At 36.7% G+C, this 19,716-nt stretch overlaps 1 protein-coding gene across 6 annotated transcripts in view; it reads left to right on the top strand.

The window, feature by feature from the left end:
- The window catches only part of LOC115218519 (probable global transcription activator SNF2L2), a 104,456-nt gene that overhangs the window by 25,702 nt on the left and 59,038 nt on the right, over positions 1-19,716 (top strand). For all 6 annotated transcript variants that reach the window (XM_029788385.2, XM_029788381.2, XM_036508430.1 and 3 more), the window contains exon 2: positions 18,572-18,724. In XM_029788385.2, coding sequence (XP_029644245.1) covers positions 18,635-18,724 — 90 coding nt within the window. In that variant the 5' untranslated portion in view covers positions 18,572-18,634. The remainder of the gene's footprint in view (positions 1-18,571; positions 18,725-19,716) is intronic.

A 19,716-nucleotide genomic window follows, 5' to 3' on the forward strand; every position in this document is an offset into this window, starting at 1 on the left:
AGCTAAGGTTCGTCTCATTGCTTTACTGTCTTGTTTTGTCTATAATAAGCTGTAACGGAGGTAGTTTTTCCATCTCACTTCATTATATAGTTCATCTTGTCCATTTGATTATGAAAGGCAAAGAGTTATTCTGGTTATATTCTCTTTTACTCTTTTACTAGTTCTGTGGCCATGCAGAAGCAAGTCGAGCAAATCGACCCCAGGACTTATTCTTTGTAAGCCTAGTACTTATTCTATTGGTCTCTTTTGCTGAGCCACTAAGTTGCGGGGACATATACACACCAGCATCGGTTGTCAAGCGATGTTGGGAGGACAAACAAAGGCACACACACACACGTATACACGACAGGCTTCTTTCAGTTTCCGTCTACCAATTCCACTCACAAGGCTTTGGTCAGCCCGAGGCTATAGTAGAAGACACTTGCCCAAGGTGCCACGTTGTGGGACTGAACCTGGAACCATGTCGTTGGTAAGCAAGCTACTTACCACGCAGCCACTTCTACGCTATATTATTTAAATACTTCTATTGACTTAAAAACTCCCAAATTTCAGAGCTTCAAATTGAATGCTGTGGTTACTATGAACAGAACTTGGAGTACTGCAGCTAGTGAATATTAAGGGAAGGCATTGAATGATAGCTTGAGAAGTTTTTCTTAAGGCAAATGCAGAACGATACTCATTGAATACTGTCAGAATGTGAGAGATGCCCATGCTAGTATTTGGTTTTGGAACTACAATATCAAGTCCTGATTTTAATGTAGAATCAGTCAATATTAGATATTTTGAAGGTTTGTTAAATATATTATATTATATTCAGATTTTCAGATTAACACATGCAACAGAAGCAATGATTGAAGCTTACCTTTAAATTTAATTTCAAATGATTTAAAATTATGATAATGTAAAGAATCCAAAGTTCCAGATATTCCATAGACAGCAAAAAATTCAATTACTGAGGAGCAATTGTTTGTTTATTTCTGTGTTTGTGGTTTTGGGGTTCTTTTTCTAATTTTGTTATGGTTGTTTTCATCCTGAAATGGTTTGGAATATGATTTGATACCAAGCATTTTTGATTTTGCTTATTTATTGCGTCAAAAGGAATTTCTACTTAGGTGTTTGACAAGATGATATTGCTAATACTGCTGGCTTTCAACAACCTTTATAAATGGTTTCCAACCTACCTTTGCAAAATGTCCTATCATCTTTCAATCAAGAAATCATTTATTCATAGCAGGATATTCTACGGTTGTGTAAAACAGGTTTTAATCTGAATAGAAGTAAATTTTTCAACACAAGGATTAATGTCATTCGAAGTAATGCTGTCAATAATAGCTCTAGTGAACTCTTTTTGCCTGGACTATAAGAACAGCATCCTGCAAGAGACGAGGCAAAGCTACGGCAAACTGCCTTCAACTCTTTAACATTCAGATTTCTTTGTCAAATCTATTGCTTATCTATTCACATTGTTTTGAATTAATCATTCGTTATTTCGTAGCTTTAAGATTTCAATGGTGTTTTTTTGTATATTTTTAGGATGACATTGTAAGGTAGGTGTGAGAGATTGGATCTGGTCAGTTTTAACATAAAACAGGTAGAATATTTGAGCCAGATATGGCTGGATTAAATTAGTCCCCAAGTTTCATTTTTGGCAAAAACTTATTTCTAAAAGGCCCTTCTGCTAAGGATATAGGAAATTTATGATTTAAAAAAAATATGTTTCCAAGGCAGCTCACTAGGTTGTTGTCCAAACTGTTGTTTCAGTGTAGTCTCATCCATTATCTTTGCTCTTTTAGTAAATTTAGATGCAATGGGTTTTTTTTTTTGCTCTTGAAAAGTAGTAAGGTCAGCTTCAGCCTCCTCCTTTTTTGTAATTTCAGGCCACTTTCTTTCATTCTATTAACTAGTTCCAGTATCTTCCAGATTTAGTCCTTCAGCATTCAGATTACTTTGTCAAATGTAATTCTTATTAATTTCACATTTTGAACCAGTCCTGCATTGTCTTGTAGCTTTGAGGTTATGATGATGTGGTTGTTTATTTTTATAATGATATTAAAAGGTAAGTGAGTGAGGCTGGATCTGGCCAGTTTGAACTTAAAACAAATAGAATATTTGGACCTGATATGGTCAGTTTGAATGCTACAGTATTAATGAAAATAAATCTAGTTTGTCATTCTCATTTGTTTTCTCTGGTTTAAGATATCTTTCAAACTTGGATAATAGATTTATCAAAGACTTCAGGAGAACTATCCTTTAACATAGGAGGGCTGATTCTTATTTGCAATATAGTTGAAATGTGTAAATTGTAATTGGTAATTTCAAGGAATCAGTACCCAACCACAGATATATTTCACACTAAATGATGTTTTATCCACTTTTTGTAGTAGATAGCAAGCTGTTTAACTATATATAGTCCAGTATGCATGGGTATAGGCATCTCCTAATCTCATGTAATTCTACTGTTAGTATATAATATAACAATATTATATGACAATTCTAATATATCCAAGGTTACAGGACCAATAACAGACTAACACACACAGGACTAATATCATCAGTTTTGAGCTTTCTTCTGTGGACTTTTGTGAAATTATTATTAACAAATGATGGCGAAGATTTACAACTTTAATAATACACTAACAGCACTAAGACAGACTCTAAGAAATACTTAGATCTTCGTATTGCTAAAGAAATAGAAGCACAGTTAGGTCAGAGCTGGCTAAGTCAAAATTCCATGCATTTATGTGGCAGCAGCACAATCATCATCATCATCATCATTGTTTAATGTCTGCTTTCCATGCTAGCATGAGTTGAACAGTTCGACTGGGTCTGGGAAGCCAGGAGTCTGCACCAATGATTGAATGAAAAGATATCTGATGTCCTATGACAATTTTGTTGGATTTGAAAATTTAAAGTGTTCTGTTAGTGTGGCTGTGTGCTGAAGAAGCTCACATCCCAATTGTGTGATCTTAGGGTTTCTTTTATAGCCCCAGGCTATAACTGGATTTGATAGACAGAAACTGAAAGAAGCCTGTCGTGTGTGTCTTTGTGTTGGTTTATGTTCCCATAACTTAATAGTTCAGTGAAAGAGACTGATAGAAAAAGTACCAGGCTGAAAAAATAAGTACTGGTTGGTGATTTGTTTGACTAAAGCCATTGAAAGTGGTGCCCCAACATGGCCATAGATCAATGAATAAAACAAGTGGGGATAAAAAAAGTCTAAAGATTTATCATCTCAAACATCTTTAAATTCTTGGACCTAGAGCAAATATAAGAACCAGTTAATGATTTCCTACTAAGGGTCAAAACGCATATTTCTTCATATAAATTCTCTGCAATCAAAGAAGATCCAAAAGCAGGGTTTACAAAATTGGCTTTTATTTAATGAAATCAGACTTAGAACTTTGCCTAAAGTATCCATCTCCGATTTGGTGACTCTTGTTGTAGTATGTAGCTAGATCCAGTACTTGTTCTTGAATCAGTAATATAGACTTGTTCTAAATACAAAAGTATTTTACATTACTAGCAAGGACTATTCAAGAGAATTTAGTTACTAAGTGAAGCTAGGTTCAAAATGGCAGCAGTTGTAGTAAACTGGGACATTTCAGTGAATTCCACTCTGTATTCCATTAAATATTGTCTGCAAAATAAATGTGAAGACTGTGCATCCTAATGAGTCTGATAATGGGGAAGTAATAATGAATATTAATTGTGCAATAAATGATAATTTACATGGGTTAATTGTAAGTTGATTAGACACTCATTTCAGATGCAATTGGCTACTGATGTTGCCTACTCCACCATTTGCCGTTTACAATTATCATTCATCATCTAACTAACTGAAAAATATTGAACTCCATATGATGATTCAAAGCCTGAGATGCCCCTATAACCCCAGATTAATAGGCACAGATATTCTGCAGTGTACATCATTACTATGTTTGTTTCAGAATATTTGCTACCAGTAGATAACATGCGAGTGGCATGTAAAAAGCATCTTTAGAGTGTTGGGCCTCACGGTGGCAATGACAAATGACCAAGATCTTTGGCAATATGCCGTGCTTGAGAAGACCCATCAAGCCAAGTGAAATTGTAGTCATGGCAGGTACTGGTGTCGTGCAATTGGCACCCATGCCGGTGGCATGTAAAAGCACCCATTACACTCTTGGAGTGGTTGGTGTTAGGAAGGACATCAAACTATAGAAACCATGCCAAATCAGACTGGAGTCTGGTGCAGCCCCTCAGCTTATCATCCCTGGTCAAACCGTCCAACCCATGCCAGCATGGACTACAGACGTTAAATGATGATGATGATAAGTAGAAAGATTGTAAATACTAAGATTCGTCCAGCATTCCCAGTTTCAGTACACAAGAAGGGAGGTTGTAAATGAACTTCACAATCTTGAAGTAATGGGATTTATAACGACATGTATGAAGATGTCAACAATGCATCTTCAATTGTTTCGGGTGGAGAAGAAAGCAGGTAATTTAAGGAACTGCACCACTTATAAAGAACATTTAAAGACAAGATTCAAACATTTCGTTGTCCAACCCTTTCTCAAAATATTGTAAACTGAGATGCAAGAGCAAACAACTATTTTCCCTCCATTGTCTTGCAGAATGCATTCTGGAAGATTGGTGTGGACGAGGACACTGCCAATCTTGTTAAGGCAAGTTTTATGATATGGGATTGTATACAATAAGGCTTACAGGTTGTATGCAATGAATGCAGAAGAATGGTCAGTGTGAGCAACCTATAGCACATTGTAGAAGGCTCTGCAGTGGGTCTTGAAGACTTAATTTCTGTATATCCAAGGGGGAGGGAGTTTCCCAGAAGCTTTTATATTCAATAAGATCACTTTAATTTTAGACAGCAACTAGTTGCACACCACATGAAAGAGTCTTATTTCAACTCATACTACAAATGATTCTTTTAAATTTTGGTACAAGGCCAGCAATTTTGGTGGGGAGAGGCAAGTTGATTACACTGAGATTGGTACATGACTTTATCGATCCCAGAAGGATGAAAAATAAAATGTACCTAGGTGGTATTTGAACTCAGAACGTAAAGAACCAGAAGAAATGCCACTGAGTGTTTTTCTGATGTGCTGCCAATTCTGCCAGCTCTCCTCTTTAACCATTTAGCATTCGGATTATTCTATTAAATGCAATGCTTATTTATTCACATTGTTTTGAATTAATAACAAATTATTTTGTAGCTTCAAGAGTTTGATGATGTGGTAGTTTATTTTTATAATGACATTGTAGAGTAGGTGTGAGGGGCCAGAGTTGGCCAGGTTTGAACATAAAACAAATAGAATATAGCCTGTTTGAATGCTAAGGGGTTAATGCATACAACAAATAATGAAACTGAACCTCTTTGGATGCTGCCTGGTGGAAGCGGTTTCCTGAAGATATATGTTCACAAACTGAAAGGTGAATGCCAGTTCATATTAATCAGCTGTCAGGTTTAATGTAGGAGAATAAGATATTCTAAATTGCTGGCATCTTTCATCTTACTGTATTAAAAGTTATAAAAATGAATAAAAAAAAATGTTATACAGTGTGAAAGAAATTTAATGAATGTACTCCTCATAATTTCTTTGAAGTCTGACATTGAGCCTCAACAGGACACACGAGTTCCGACTTCAGATGAGAATGTTTTATGTTGAAGCCAGCGTACGATGCATCCTTCTTTGCACTTGAATCTCTCAGATGCGAGAGGATGTTGCAAAATGTGAAGGTTTATCATGTATATGCACTGGTGTGGCTGTGTGGTTAAGCAGTTTGCTTCCTAACTGTGTGGTCTTCGGTTCAGTCCCATTGTGCTACACCTTGGGCAAGTGTTTTCTGCTTATAGCCCCCAGGCTGACCAAAGCCTTGTGAGTGGATCTGATAGACAGAAACTGAAAGAGGTCCATCATGTATGCTCCTCTCTCTCTTTATATGTATGTGTGTGTGTGTGTGTGTGACTCTCACTACCTTGTCTTGTCTTGGGTAGAGCTGGCTTCATTCATCTTCAATGCTGCATCTCTCACAAATGCCGACCAGACCTGGCGATTTGAGGCTAACGACCGCATGATCTCCAATCACTCCTTATTCTAGCGGCGAACGCCGTAGATATGGGGGCCTAGGTTGGGTTCCAGATCCGCCTTGACTGTCATCAGCCAGGTTTTTCGTTGTCCACCACATCACTTTCGCCAACCCTCTCTCTACCACTTGACAACTGGTGTTAGTTTGTTTATGTCCATATAAAGTTCAGCAAAAGAGAGACTGGCAGGATAAGTACCAGGCTTTAAGAATAAATACTGGAGTTGAATAGTTCAAATGAATCTATTAAGTTGATGTCCCAGCATGGTTGCAATGGAATAGGTAAAACGAATAAAACATAGAAGATACATATGATGTTTAAACTGTACAAACAAGCTCTGTGTGCTTGTGCTGGCTAAAATAGCCACCTATTTTTTTGTCTACATGACACTACACAATGCTAATAGCTGGCTATATAATACCTGACAGATTATGCAATATCAGTAACTCAATACAAATAATTGACTGTACAATGCCACTAACATCCTAAACAACTAATGGCAATTCATTATGCAAGTAATGAGAAACTAAAATACACAGCATCAGGCAAAATCCAAATGAAGATATTTTGAACCATTCAAGAGGAATGTGTAGGCACTGAAATTGCTAGAAATAGCCCACTAAGCTCTTTTGGAAAAGGACATATTGGATAATGTAGTTACAGATAGACTATGCCTGACATGGTGGGATGGTCATTGGGGGAATGGTTTTGATCATAAGTTTGCTTGACCAGGGCTGATCTGTGGCTAAGCAATAACAATAAATGAAAATATTGAAGTGTTTCTATCCTTGTTGACAAATGGGACAATCTTGAAAAAATTTTTTTCTTAAATATTGGCCCCAAATTTCAATTGTGCAGCTTGAGGCTAAATGTGTTCAGATATTAAAATCAGATTATAAAACAACACCTAGCAAGGTTTGTCTTGTGTAGCAGAACATTGTGTGCATACAGTATGTTTACTAACTCCATGGCAACTTAGAGGACAGTTAACTATGATGATGATACTGGCCAAATTAGTGAAATTAATTTTAATGAGGATGTAGTTTTCATGAAACACTAATGACAAAGTTGTTGACATTTGTTTATCTCTAAACCATCGGTACTGTGTCAAAATAACATTTTTCTCCAAATTTCTTGGAGTTACTTGAGCCACTTTACCTCTCGTTCTAGCATGGAATTGGTGATTTTATAAAATGAATGATTTACTTGGGGTGTGCTAACATGTTCTTTGGCCCAGTTCAGTCCTTCTAGAACAAATCATTGCAGCTTTTTTGTCTATGACTATCCTGTCTCTCTGGCTTTGCAAACCTAGCATAACATCCAATATATCCATCCTTTTTCAACACTGCAAGGTGTGATTTGAGGGACATTTGGTTGCTATTTCTAGTAGGTTGAGCAGCTTATGTATGGGTCACCATTGGCTTCTTGTATGTTTTATTTGGCATCAGGCATGTATAGTAGACCTAATCTGTCACCATCTTAGTCGTGGGTGCCTTGTATTTATTTTTTCCTTTAGCAAATATTCTGATCAAAACTCTGGTTTGGGGAAAGATGTGCTGCTTCCATTTGCAAGAACACAGGTGCTTTTCTTCTCCACTCTTTGAGGCCTGCAAAGTTTATGGATTGCTTCCTTCTTCTTTTAACTTAAAAAGTCGTTACCTATCATATTAAAAACCAATGAAAGACCCTCTAAGTAGTTGCTCATCCTGCTTGAAATAGTCAAATCTCACTCAACTCACACTCTACCATCTTAAAAAAGGAAGGAGGCATTGAATAATGTAGTCCCAGATATTAAAATAAGGATAATTGTGACTGGAACACCTTGATCAAAGGCCTGTTCATCCAGAGCTGACCTAGCACGAGCAACAACAAACCAACCATGAAATAAGCAAAAATGAGCTTGTTACAAGTATAATGTATTAGTTGTTTGTGATGTGTATTTGACTTAAAAGCTAGTAGTGTAGCAACTATAATTAGTTTCTCATTTAGCTTTTTATCGTATCCCGGTTATATAGCTCCTACTTGTTCCACATCAACTAAATGTTCTGGTTTCACTTTGTCATAGAAACTGAATTACTCTGGAATCACACCATTATTATTTAAACTGGTGTTCAACTTCTGAAGATTTGTTGTGCATCTCCTGTAGAGTCGTCATGCAGCCTGTGTCAGTCTGTTGTGCTAAATATTTCCAACAGCTGAAGTGATTATAGGGAGCAATATGAAGGGCAAATTGCAAATGTTGAGGAAAATAATGAATTTTAATTTTACAAATTCAGAGGTCTGTACCCAATCACATGGAGTAGCAGTAATTAAAATGTTAAAAGACATTAATTAACTAGCTTGAGCTTATAATATTTTAAATATAGTACTCTGGAATACCAAAACACCGAAAGTACTACGGGTGGTAGGCAAAGTTTTAAACCTTTACTAAAGTGAAAGTGTAGAATTATGCTTGTTAAATTACAAGGTTTAGATGCATTTTTTAAACTCACCTAGACATTTTTACCTAAGGTATCAGTCGAACCTTTGTCACGGCAAGCAATATAAATGAAAGTAGTGTTATCCAAAACCCTCACTCTCCAAAAACCTATCATAGAGAGAAGATTAGGCAAATAATATGAAAGTAATGTTAATGGCTATAATCCAACATGGTTACAGCCAATAAGCTGGAATGGAATAAGAGGCCTGTATTTGTCATAATCTGGACAGATTTTTTTACATCATATACAAGGCATATTTGTTTTGCATTAAAATTAATATAGAAATTTTGTTTCTATATGTATATTAAAGAAAACTTATGATTTGACAAAACTAATGCAGCACTTTCACTAAACTCGGAAGTTTTCAGTTCAAAAGCTTTGACTTTTGTTAAGGATCGGAGTGGTTGAATTTCTGACTCCAATGTTTGGATAATGTATGTGGCTAGCAATATCAAGCAGAAGTGTAAGATTGCATAACAATCATCATCATCATCATCACCATTTAACGTCCTCCTTCCATGCTAGCATGGGTTGGACGATTTGACTGAGGTCTGGCGAACCAATCTTGATCTGGCAGAGTTTCTACAGCTGGATGCCCTTCCTAACGCCAACCACTCCAAGAGTGTAGTGGGTGCTTTTACGTGCCAGTTTGGTGTTAATCTGCAACAGCCACGCCCAAATGGTGCTTTTTATGTGCCACCTGCACAGGAGCCAGTCCAGCGGCACTGGCAACGACCTCGCTCAAATGTTTCACGTGCCACCAGCACAAGTGCTAGTAAGACGACAGTGTTTGGTCCTAATTTAGTAACGGATACACCTTCAACATTCACGAGGAAGCACTTAATCATGCACTCATTTCTTCACCAGTGAATGTAACATTGGTGCAAAAATCTTTCTGCAAAGTCCTTGAAAATTTTTGTGATTTCTCTCTTGTTCAATTCTTTTTTTTTTTTAATGAAATTAATGCATTTTGTCACCACTTTCATCATGTTGCTCATTCTTCGAGAATGTGCACGTAAATTTCAAACAAAGATGTACTATTATGCTCTTAGAATAGTGTTGATAGTTCCCCAATTCTTTTTTGATCAAAACGCAAGTATTTTTCAGATCTTATATTGACATATCATAGATAACTATGCAAACTTTTTGATGCTGTTTCAAGAATTCTGTTTCAAGTATATTAAATATCATTAACCTTCCTCCAGGATAAACTAATGTTCTCAAAATATTTTTCTGGGGGTTAAAATTCTCACAAACACAGCTGTATATTCCTTACCAAACTTGCTTTCAGTGTTTAGTTTCACTTTCTTTGCAGTTAGCTTATACACTTCATAACTTGCTTTACAGAAGTTTTTTAATTAATACATTGGCACAGATGTGGCTCTATGGTTAAGATTGCTTTCCAACCGCATGGTTTTGGGTTCGCTATTATTGTAGGCTGACCAAAGAAAAAGCCTTGTGAGTGAATTTGGTAGACTGAAACTTAAAAAAAAAATTTTTTTTAAACCCTGTTATGTGTATATGTGCGTGAGTGTTTCTTTGTTTTGACATCAAATAGTAGTTGTAAACAAGGATCACCTTCAAACAAGCAGTGTTGTTCAGTTCCAGTCTTCCATAAAAAATGTTTGGCAATAGTAGAAACTCTAACTCATGCAAACATGGAAAAGTAGACATTAACCCTTTTGTTACCGTATTCCTGTTGAGATGCTCTGTGTTTCTTTCAGTTACTTTAAATATAACAAAGAATTTAGTGAAATAACTTAGTTATCATTAAGCTAGTGTTAGGAACATAAACTGTGACTAAGGTTTGGTGGAAGATTTTAATTCAAATCTTATGAAAACATAACATTTGTATTGCAGAGCCAAAGGTGGATTCAGCTGGGTTGATATCAAAAGGGTTAAAATGATGATGATGATGATGATGGTCTTTTGATGATAGATTACTGTTGCCATAAAGATTATTTTAAAGCTGCTAATCTAAAGGCAGAGTTCCTCTTATTTTTTAATATTCTTTATGTTCAGTCAAATAGTAGTAGCATTCAAAATCGTACTTTATATGCTACAGACCCTTCCAAAACTAGCATTATAAGATTACCAATGAAGACAATCAAAATAATACATATTGTCCTATTATAATGAGTAAGTAATAAATATTGCCCTAGCATAATAAGATTACCAACAAAGACAATCATACAATATCAATATATGTAATAATACAAACAACAAAACCTCCATAAGCCATGAACCCTTTGACAAGTTAAGCCTTATGAGAATGAAGGATAACTCAGAATAACAAGATATAAAAGATTCACAGACAACAAGTATGTCAAACATATACTCCCATCATCGGCTGCCTAATGGATGTCACTATGGTTTTGATACCTGGGCAGTACCATTTAATCCAGTGGTGTCAACAGTGTTAAAAATATTAACACTGCCTGGGAATCAGTTGACAAGTAGCAGGAGTGAAACAGTGTAATATGTCGATTACATCTACACAAGGGCTTATTATTACAAATACCAGCATCAAATGTAAACAAATTCTGACAAACACTTTAGCATACAAACCGGCCATATCCAACTCAAACTGGCCAGATCAGGCCTCGCACCTGCCCTACAATGTCATACTAACAGTAAACAATCATATCATTGAAATCTCATTGCTGTGAGATAATGCATGATTAATTCAAAACAATATGAATAAATGAGCATCATATTTGACAGAATTATCTGAATGCTAAAGGGTTAAACCTGTAGCTACAAAGTATATCAAATAAAAACAAAGAAATATTTCCCTCCAAAATAACATGGCTATTTCAAAAACTATAGACTGTAATCACACCTTTCAGAATAAGGCATACTTTTCATTTACCTCTTTGCAAAAATAATTTGCTGTCCATTTTTATATCAAAGAACTTTTGCCAGCAACAGTTATTCTTTCATTAAGTATTATCCTTTGCAGAAAGGGTCACTTACTGTTATATACTTAACAATTTTGATATAGAATCTGTAAAAAGAATAGACAAATGAAGTGGTAAGTACTAAAAATGTTAATTAACTGTAAATAAAGGTGTGACTAATACATCTTTAAATTCATATGAATTTCAACATTATGGTTAATATCGCAAAACAAGCATTACGGTTGACAAAAATGAGTTTATTTACGAGTTGTTGAAATTATATTAAATTACTGCTTTGATCTTAATGATTAAACATTTTATTTTTTGTTTTGTTTTTCATGTGGGTGTTTTAAAGAACTTTCTTAGCGGACAGTTTCAAATTTTGTCTGCAGGTGATGTTTCTCTATCCTTCTCCATCTCTTTCATCCCTTCTTGATTTCTAGCTTGGTCTCTACAAGAAGAGTATTTATTTTATCTTTCTGAGTTACTATTTGGCCTTTGATGAACATAAAATATTTTAACCTAATTTCCACGTGGATTATCCTTTACTGGAATTGAAAGATTGATTTCTTTGGTTAGTTTTCAGAATTTAGAGTCTCTAAAATATTTGTCTAGGTCTCAGTGATTTTAATTGATTCAATCCATTTGAAATATACTTCAGATCTTTACCAATCATTTATTTATTGTTGGAAGATATTTTATTCCAAATAACTGCAGGTAAATTGCAATGTGATACATATATAAGGTTTGTGATTAAAGTACATGATACCTTTGGTGAGTTCAGTTAACTCTTTCCCTGTCTGCAGCTGCTGACATCTTTGTGTTATGGTTACTGCTATACATAACAGTTTTGCTATTTTCTTTTGTCAGTTGTTATTTCTTTTGTGTTAACAGTCTGCAGCCAATATTTAATTGCTCTTATTAATTTAGATTGGTAGAAAGGCAAACAAAATGTCTTGGGGTACTTAGTTCTTTGTTCTGATTTCAAATCCTGTTAAAGTCAGCTTTGCCTTTTCACTTTTCCAAAGTCGATAAAAAATATTTATCAGTCAAGTTGATGTAAATGACTATACTCTTCCTTTAAATTTGAAGCCTTGTACATATATAAGATATATTGTTCATTGTAATTGTTCTAATGCAATGATTTGAGTCCAGAATTTGAACTATAAAGATGGGATTTTATTCTATCATTTGGAAATTTTGTTGCAGATAATGTATTGCGAGTTGATTTTTATCTTAAAAGGGTTAATAAAATATAGCTAGTAATGCACTTGTTAGTCACCAACATTACCAGTTACTAATAGCTAGCATTGCCTGTTGATAAAAACAAAGACAAGCGTTGTCAGTTGATACTCACTAGTATTGCCATTTGATACTTGCAAACATTGTCAGTTGATACTTACCAACATTGTTAGTTACATTTGCTGGCTCTGCCAGTTATCTTTACAGCATTGCTGTTTTATACTAGCTAGCATTGCTAGTTGATAGTCACCAACATTGCATTTACTGATAAAAACTAACTAGTTTTGCCAACTAACAACACAAGTTGTTATTACCGGTTGATACTTCTCAGCATAACCACTTGATACTTGGCAACACTAGTTGATTGTTATGACATCTGTTTGATATTTACTAGCATTGCCAGCTGCTATTCTGCACTGTTGATATAAGCTGGTATTACTAGTTAATAGTTTCTCTCATAACCAATGGAAACTAGTCGGCATTACCAATTACCAGATAAATATTTGCTAGCCTTGCCAGTTGAATATTAGCCAGCATTGCTTGTTGATGCTCATGAGTGTTGCCAATTGTTACCAGCTTGCAGAGCTGTTATTAAAAAATGCTTTGTATAAGATCTTCCTTAACTTTTAAAATACAAATTTAATTTCTATGATAATAGTGTAATTATACTGTACTTACAGTCCATTACAGTACTTCAGTTACATTGTCTTATATAGTACTTTAGTTACATGTTGGTACTTTATATCTCATCAACTGTGTCTTGTAAATTAGTTCACTGTTTATTGTAAGGCAGTGAAGGGTGTATATAATCTTGCAGTAATGGACTGAATCTTGGCCAAATTCCTTGATAAACCACAGTAGACTCAATGGTTAAATAATGAATACACTAGTAGAGAATAATGACATGTAATGTCCAAGTGTATGAATGTATTAGTCTCGTTTGTGGGTTATCTGTTTGTAATATGTAAACATTTGTTCAAAATGTTTTGTGGCATTTCATCCACTTTTACTTTCTCAGTTCAAAATTCCACTGTGGTTGACTTTGCCTTTCATCCTTTTGGTGTCGATGAAATAAGTACCAGTTGAATGCTGGGGTCAATGTAATCGACTTACACCCTACCCCAGACTTGCTGGCCTTGTGTCAAAATTTGAAACCATTAAGTGTGCATTTGTTATTCTCATAGAATATTGAATTATTTTTCACCTCTGCCTGCTTAGAAAGCAGTTGTTATTGTCAAAAGAAGTCACTAAATTGATCTGAGGGTGTTTTTGAATTCTGCCAATAGTCTCCTGGCCACTAGAAGAGAATAGTACTAACAATACACTCCATCTAATAAATTTTCTTGGTTTGAAATTGAAGGCAAGTGCATACGTATAAAATAAGTGAATGCATTAAAATGAATGGAGAGAGACAATGAGATATGAATTATTTCTGAAGAGGTTTATTTTTGAAGAAATAATCATTTTGTGAATCTTTTTAGTCTTAACAATTTGGAGAATATAATTAAGATTTCTAATGAAAATTGATGTCTGTTGTCATTGTTTAAAATAACCAACTTGAGGCTCATTAGTCAGAAATCTGTCTGTACAAGCCATATATAATAATATTTCACTAGATTATCATGCAAATCTGTAGCATAGTGTAAATGGTAAGCTGTTATTAGTATTGAGGTTTCCATTTGAAGTTGCAGTCATTGACTTTGAGGAAGATGTTTGTTGTCTTAACCATCAACTCTCCCTAAAACTTTTACACTTCATGCCTTCTTGGCAATGGGTAACCACTCCAGTGAACAAAGTTTTCCTTGAGACATTGATATAGAATCACAATAAACTGAATTTCTTTCTGTTTCAGGAAGTAACATCTATATCAGATTTTAAATCAAATTTCCTTCATTAACAGCTCTCTAATTAAAACATGATTTATTCAAACATTAATTCATATAAATGATAATGAAGCAACATTAGAGTAATCAAGCGATCTGAAAAAGTCCAGTTATGAAGTTATACTATGGGAATATCAAGTTAGTAGACTTGTGTTTGAGGGTTAGTAGACTTGTGTTTGAGGGTGTATTGAGGAGGGTGTAAGGGTTTCAAGTAACATACTTTGAGAATTCCACCTGTAATGAAATTAACCAAACATTAGAAATGAACGATCACAAAGCAACAACAAAAATAGTTCTATGATATATTGTCATAAAATTCACCAAAGACCAGAGTTACCTCTAGTTTTCATATTTGCGGTAAAATTAGTCCATGGCTTTACAGATTAGGGATTAGATAAAGAAGGGAGCATGTTTAACCCTTTATGACCTTGTTTCTAGTGAAAAACACTCAGTATGTTTCAGTTAAATTTGATAATAGTAGAAAAAATTTGGAATCATTTCGTAGAATAACAATTTAGCTGTAAGCATGCTGGTGTTTGGATCCTAACTTATCAAAAAGTTCTTGTAGATAATAGTGATGGACGGTTTTAATTTAGATATGAACTCTTGAAAATCATAAAAACACATGCCACTCAGATGGATTGCTAAGAAAAGAGTGATGCCTGTTTCTACAACTAAACTTTTATCAAGTTTTTGATAATGATAATCATCATCATCATCGTTTAACGTCCGTTCTCCATGCTAGCATGGGTTGGACGGTTCGACCGGGGATCTGGGAAGCCAGAAGGCTGCACCAGGCTCCAGTCTTATCTGGCAATGTTTCTACAGCTGGATGCCCTTCCTAACGCCAACCACTCCAAGAGTGTAGTGGGTGCTTTTTACGTGCCACCGTTGTGCCTTTTAGTTTTGGTTTGTGCCTTATTCTTTGTTTCACAGGAGAATAGCTATCCAAACTAATGTACCCCAGTGCATGTGTGTGGGTGTGTGTTCATTTGTTTTTACGCCTGTCTTTTTATGCCTGCATGAGTTAGATGAATATATTATCGAGGTATTGTTTTTATAGCCAGATGGTGTTCCTGTTGTTACCCCCCCCTCTCTTGCTCTCTCTCGCACACACACACACACACACAGAGGTGTAGTGGTGGTGATGGTAATAATGGATAAGACTGATCTATGTATGATATTGTTTTTAAAATCTTCTGAAGTAAACCTTACAACCTCATTACTCACATGAAAGGCAATTTATAAGTGAAGAATGTTTATGTATTTAAAAAGTAACAAAACTTGTCTATTTGATATTTTGAAATTAGTTAATTAGTTGTCTGTTGATAAGGTTGGTAATATGGTTATATTGTCTCATTTTTTGTATTTCTAAAATATTTACACTAATGTTGCTGTTGGGTCAGTTCAGCTCTTAATGGGCTGCCCAGCTGTCTATATACTCTGCAGCGTCTTTGGTAATACTAGTGCTTTGCAGTCCACATCAATTGTCAACAACACTAGTTGCTACTAATAGTACTGCTGCTACTGCTACATTAAATTATTATTATTATTATTGAGTGAGAGAGCAGTGCATGCCATCAAAGTGACACTGGGGTAAAATATACGAAGCCCAGTATACCCATCATGACTACCCATCTGATAAGGGTACACCAGGCACATGCATCACAACCATATGTGTGCGACATGATGATAAACAGCACATGACCTTGTAGGTGGTGCGCAGTTAGAATTTTCTTCTGGTCGAGTAACCCATCCTGCTCAAAAGGTCCCTGAATAAGGGTTGTTTAAGGATGTTGAACGAACCACCCATGTTTCCAAAGGTGAATTATCCAAACCTCTAAGAATTCTTTCAACACACGGCTATGATGCTCCCCCACTACTTCTGCTCATGATCAGAGATGCACATATCATCAGCCACCAAGGGACATGCTCAACTGGTTACGGTCAAACAACTGACAAGCAAATCTGTGGTATTGAGCAGAATATTTGCTGTAGCCCATCTTTTATACCAAGACAAAACAATGTACATGATAACACTTCCAATCAGTTAAGATCAGAAGCCATGAGAGCCACTGCCTGGTACTGCATCAGGGCATTTATTATTATTATTATTATTATTAAGAATGCGGTGAACTGGCAGAATTGTCAGCATGCTAGGTGAAATGCTTAGCAGCATTTTGTTTGAGCTTTTGGTCTGAGTTCAAATTCTGCCGAGGTCGACTTTGCCTTTCATCCTTTCAGGGTCGATGAAATGAGTACCAGTTACACACTGGGGTTGGTGTAATTGACTAGCCCCCTTCTCCCAAATTTGAGGCCTTGTGCTTCTAAGGCAGGCTGGCAGAACTGTTAGAGCGCTGGGCAAAAGGCTTCACAACATTTCTTGCAGCTTTACATTATGAGTTCAAATTCCTTTCCGGGTCAGTAAAATAAGTACCAGTTGTGCACTGGAGTCAATACCATTAACTGGTCGGCTTCCCTCCCAATATTTCAGGCCTTGTGCCTATAGTAGAAAGGATTGTTATGAATCCTCTTTATTGTTTTACGGTGTTGTTACATCAAGCTGTGGAGTAATGTGAAAGAAAATAGATTCATTTTAGGCCATACTGCTTAGAAAGATGATACCAGCAGTTACGGACTTGCAGGGGTCCAATGGCTTGTTGGAGTATCTATATTGATAACCTATCAGCTCTTTTATACTGTTAAATTGCAACAGTAAAATTTGGTTCTCTGAGAGTGGCTGTGGTAAGAAGTTTGTTTCCCAACCACATGGACTGCATGGCGCTTTGGCCAAGTGTCTTCTACTGTAGTCTTGGGCTGACTAAAAGCTTTCTGTGTAGATTTGAAAGAAGTCCATCATATAGGCGCAGGAGTGGCTGTGTGGTAAGTAGCTTGTTTACCAACCACATGGTTCCGAGTTCAGTCCCACTGCATGGCACCTTGGGCAAGTGTCTTCTACTATAGCCTCGGGCCGACCAAAGCCTTGTGAGTGGATTTGGTAGACGGAAACTGAAAGAAGCCCATCGTATATATGTATATATATATATATATGCGTGTGTGTGTTTGTCCCCCTAGCATTGCTTGACAACCTATGCTGGTGTGTTTATGTCCCCGTTACTTAGCGGTTCGGCAAAAGAGACCAATAGAATAAGTACTGGGCTTACAAAAGAATAAGTCCCGGGGTCGATTTGCTCGATTAAAGGCGGTGCTCCAGCATGGCCACAGTCAAATGACTGAAACAAGTAAAAGAGTAAAAGAGATATATATATATGTGTGTGTGTGTGTATTGTTGTGTTTGTCCTCACTACCATTTGACATCAGTGTTGGTTTGTTCATATCCCCATGACTTAGTGGTTTGAGTGGGTTGGCAAAAAGAGACTAAAATAGAATAAGACTTAAAAAGAAAAAATGCAACAAGTACTGGGGCCAATTCGGTCAAGTAAAACCCTTCAACACAGTGTCCCAGCACAGCCACAATCTTCTGAAATGAATAAAAAATAAAGATACCTATTTCTTTACTACCCACAAGGGGCTAAACACAGAGAGGACAAACAAGGACGGACATAGGTATTAAGTCGATTATATCGACCCCAGTGCGTAACTGGTACTTATTTAATCGATTCCGAAAGGATGAAAGGCAAAGTCGAACTCAGAACGTAGCGGCAGATGAAATACTGCTAAGCATTTCGCCCGGCGCGCTAACGTTTCCGCCAGCTCAGCACCTTAAAAATAAAGATACCGGTTCCTCTCTCTCTCTCTCTCTCTCTCTCTCCCTCCCTCCTCTGTCTCTCCTCTCTCCCTCTCTCTCTGATCTCTGCATCCCATTTGTTCTTTAATAATTATTAAGTAAAATCATTATTGCTGTTTTAAAGCACTTTTAATCATTTTGAGATATTGCAAGATTGTTTTTGTTTGCACAGTCGAAATGTTTGCATTGAATTCTAAGTTATGTCTTTCTCTTTTCCCTTCCACTTGTAGGTTTTTTGTGTTGCTATTATTGCCATAGCTGTTCCTGTGTAAGCAGCAGGATCATTGTACAGTATGACAAGTGAAGACAGTCCAATAATGACTGCCCCACCACCTCAGCCACCCCCAGTTTATCCACAGGACAATATGAAAATGTTAGAAACTGTAAGTATCTCAACTGCCGAATCTTTCTTTGCTATTTGTTGAAATCAGCAACAACAGAACTTTGATTTACCTTACATATATATAGTGGAGGCGCAATGGGCCAGTGGTTAGGGCAGCGGACTTGCGGTCGTAGGATCGCGGTTTCGATTCCCAGACCGGGCGCTATGTGTGTTTATTGAGCGAAAACACCTAAAAGCCCCACGAGGCTCCGGCAAGGGGTGGTGATCCCTGTTGTACTCCTTCACCACTCTTTCTCTCACTCTTTCTTCTGTTGGCCTGCTCGCTTAGCCAGCAGGGTGGCGTCATTCGAAGGCTAAAACAATGCGAACGCATTGTGACCAGCGATGTGTAGCAACATCTGATGGTCTGGTCGGTCACGTGATCACGTGATATATATAGGCACAGGCATGGCTGTGTGGTAGGAAGCTCGCTTCTCAGCCACATGGTTCCAGGTTCAGTCCCACTGTGTGGCACCTAGGGCAAATATCTGCTACTATAGCATTGAGCCAACCAAAACCATGTGAGTGGATTTGGTAGACGGAAACTGAAAGAAGCCTGTTGTTGTATATGGTATAAGTGTATAAGTGCTCTGTGACCACAGTAAAGGCTGTAAGACATGACATGGACAGCTGCAATGGAAACTACAAAGCCATGACCAGCTGCAAGGTGATGGTCTTTGGGTGTGTCTTGAGGTAGAGTGATGCCATGCCTCCTTACATCTTTGAACAGGGCGTTAGGCTCAGTTCAGATGGCTATGTGAAGCTGTTGGAGAGGGTTGCTGCTGGAAAGCCATATGTGTAGCAGCAGGATTTGGCTCCTTGCCATACCTCAGGAAATAGTCAGAAGTGGTTGTCGGAGAATTTCTATGACCTCCCCAGCCCCCCAGTGTCTGGCCTCCTAATTCCCCCGATTGTAATCCCATGGATTACTGTGGGTGGAGGTGTGCCTGAGAAAGACACCAACCATTCAGCATGCAACACCTAGGCTGAGCT

The sequence above is a fragment of the Octopus sinensis genome, linkage group LG13 (genome assembly GCF_006345805.1).
Source record: "Octopus sinensis linkage group LG13, ASM634580v1, whole genome shotgun sequence".
Taxonomy (NCBI): Eukaryota; Metazoa; Mollusca; class Cephalopoda; order Octopoda; family Octopodidae; genus Octopus; species Octopus sinensis.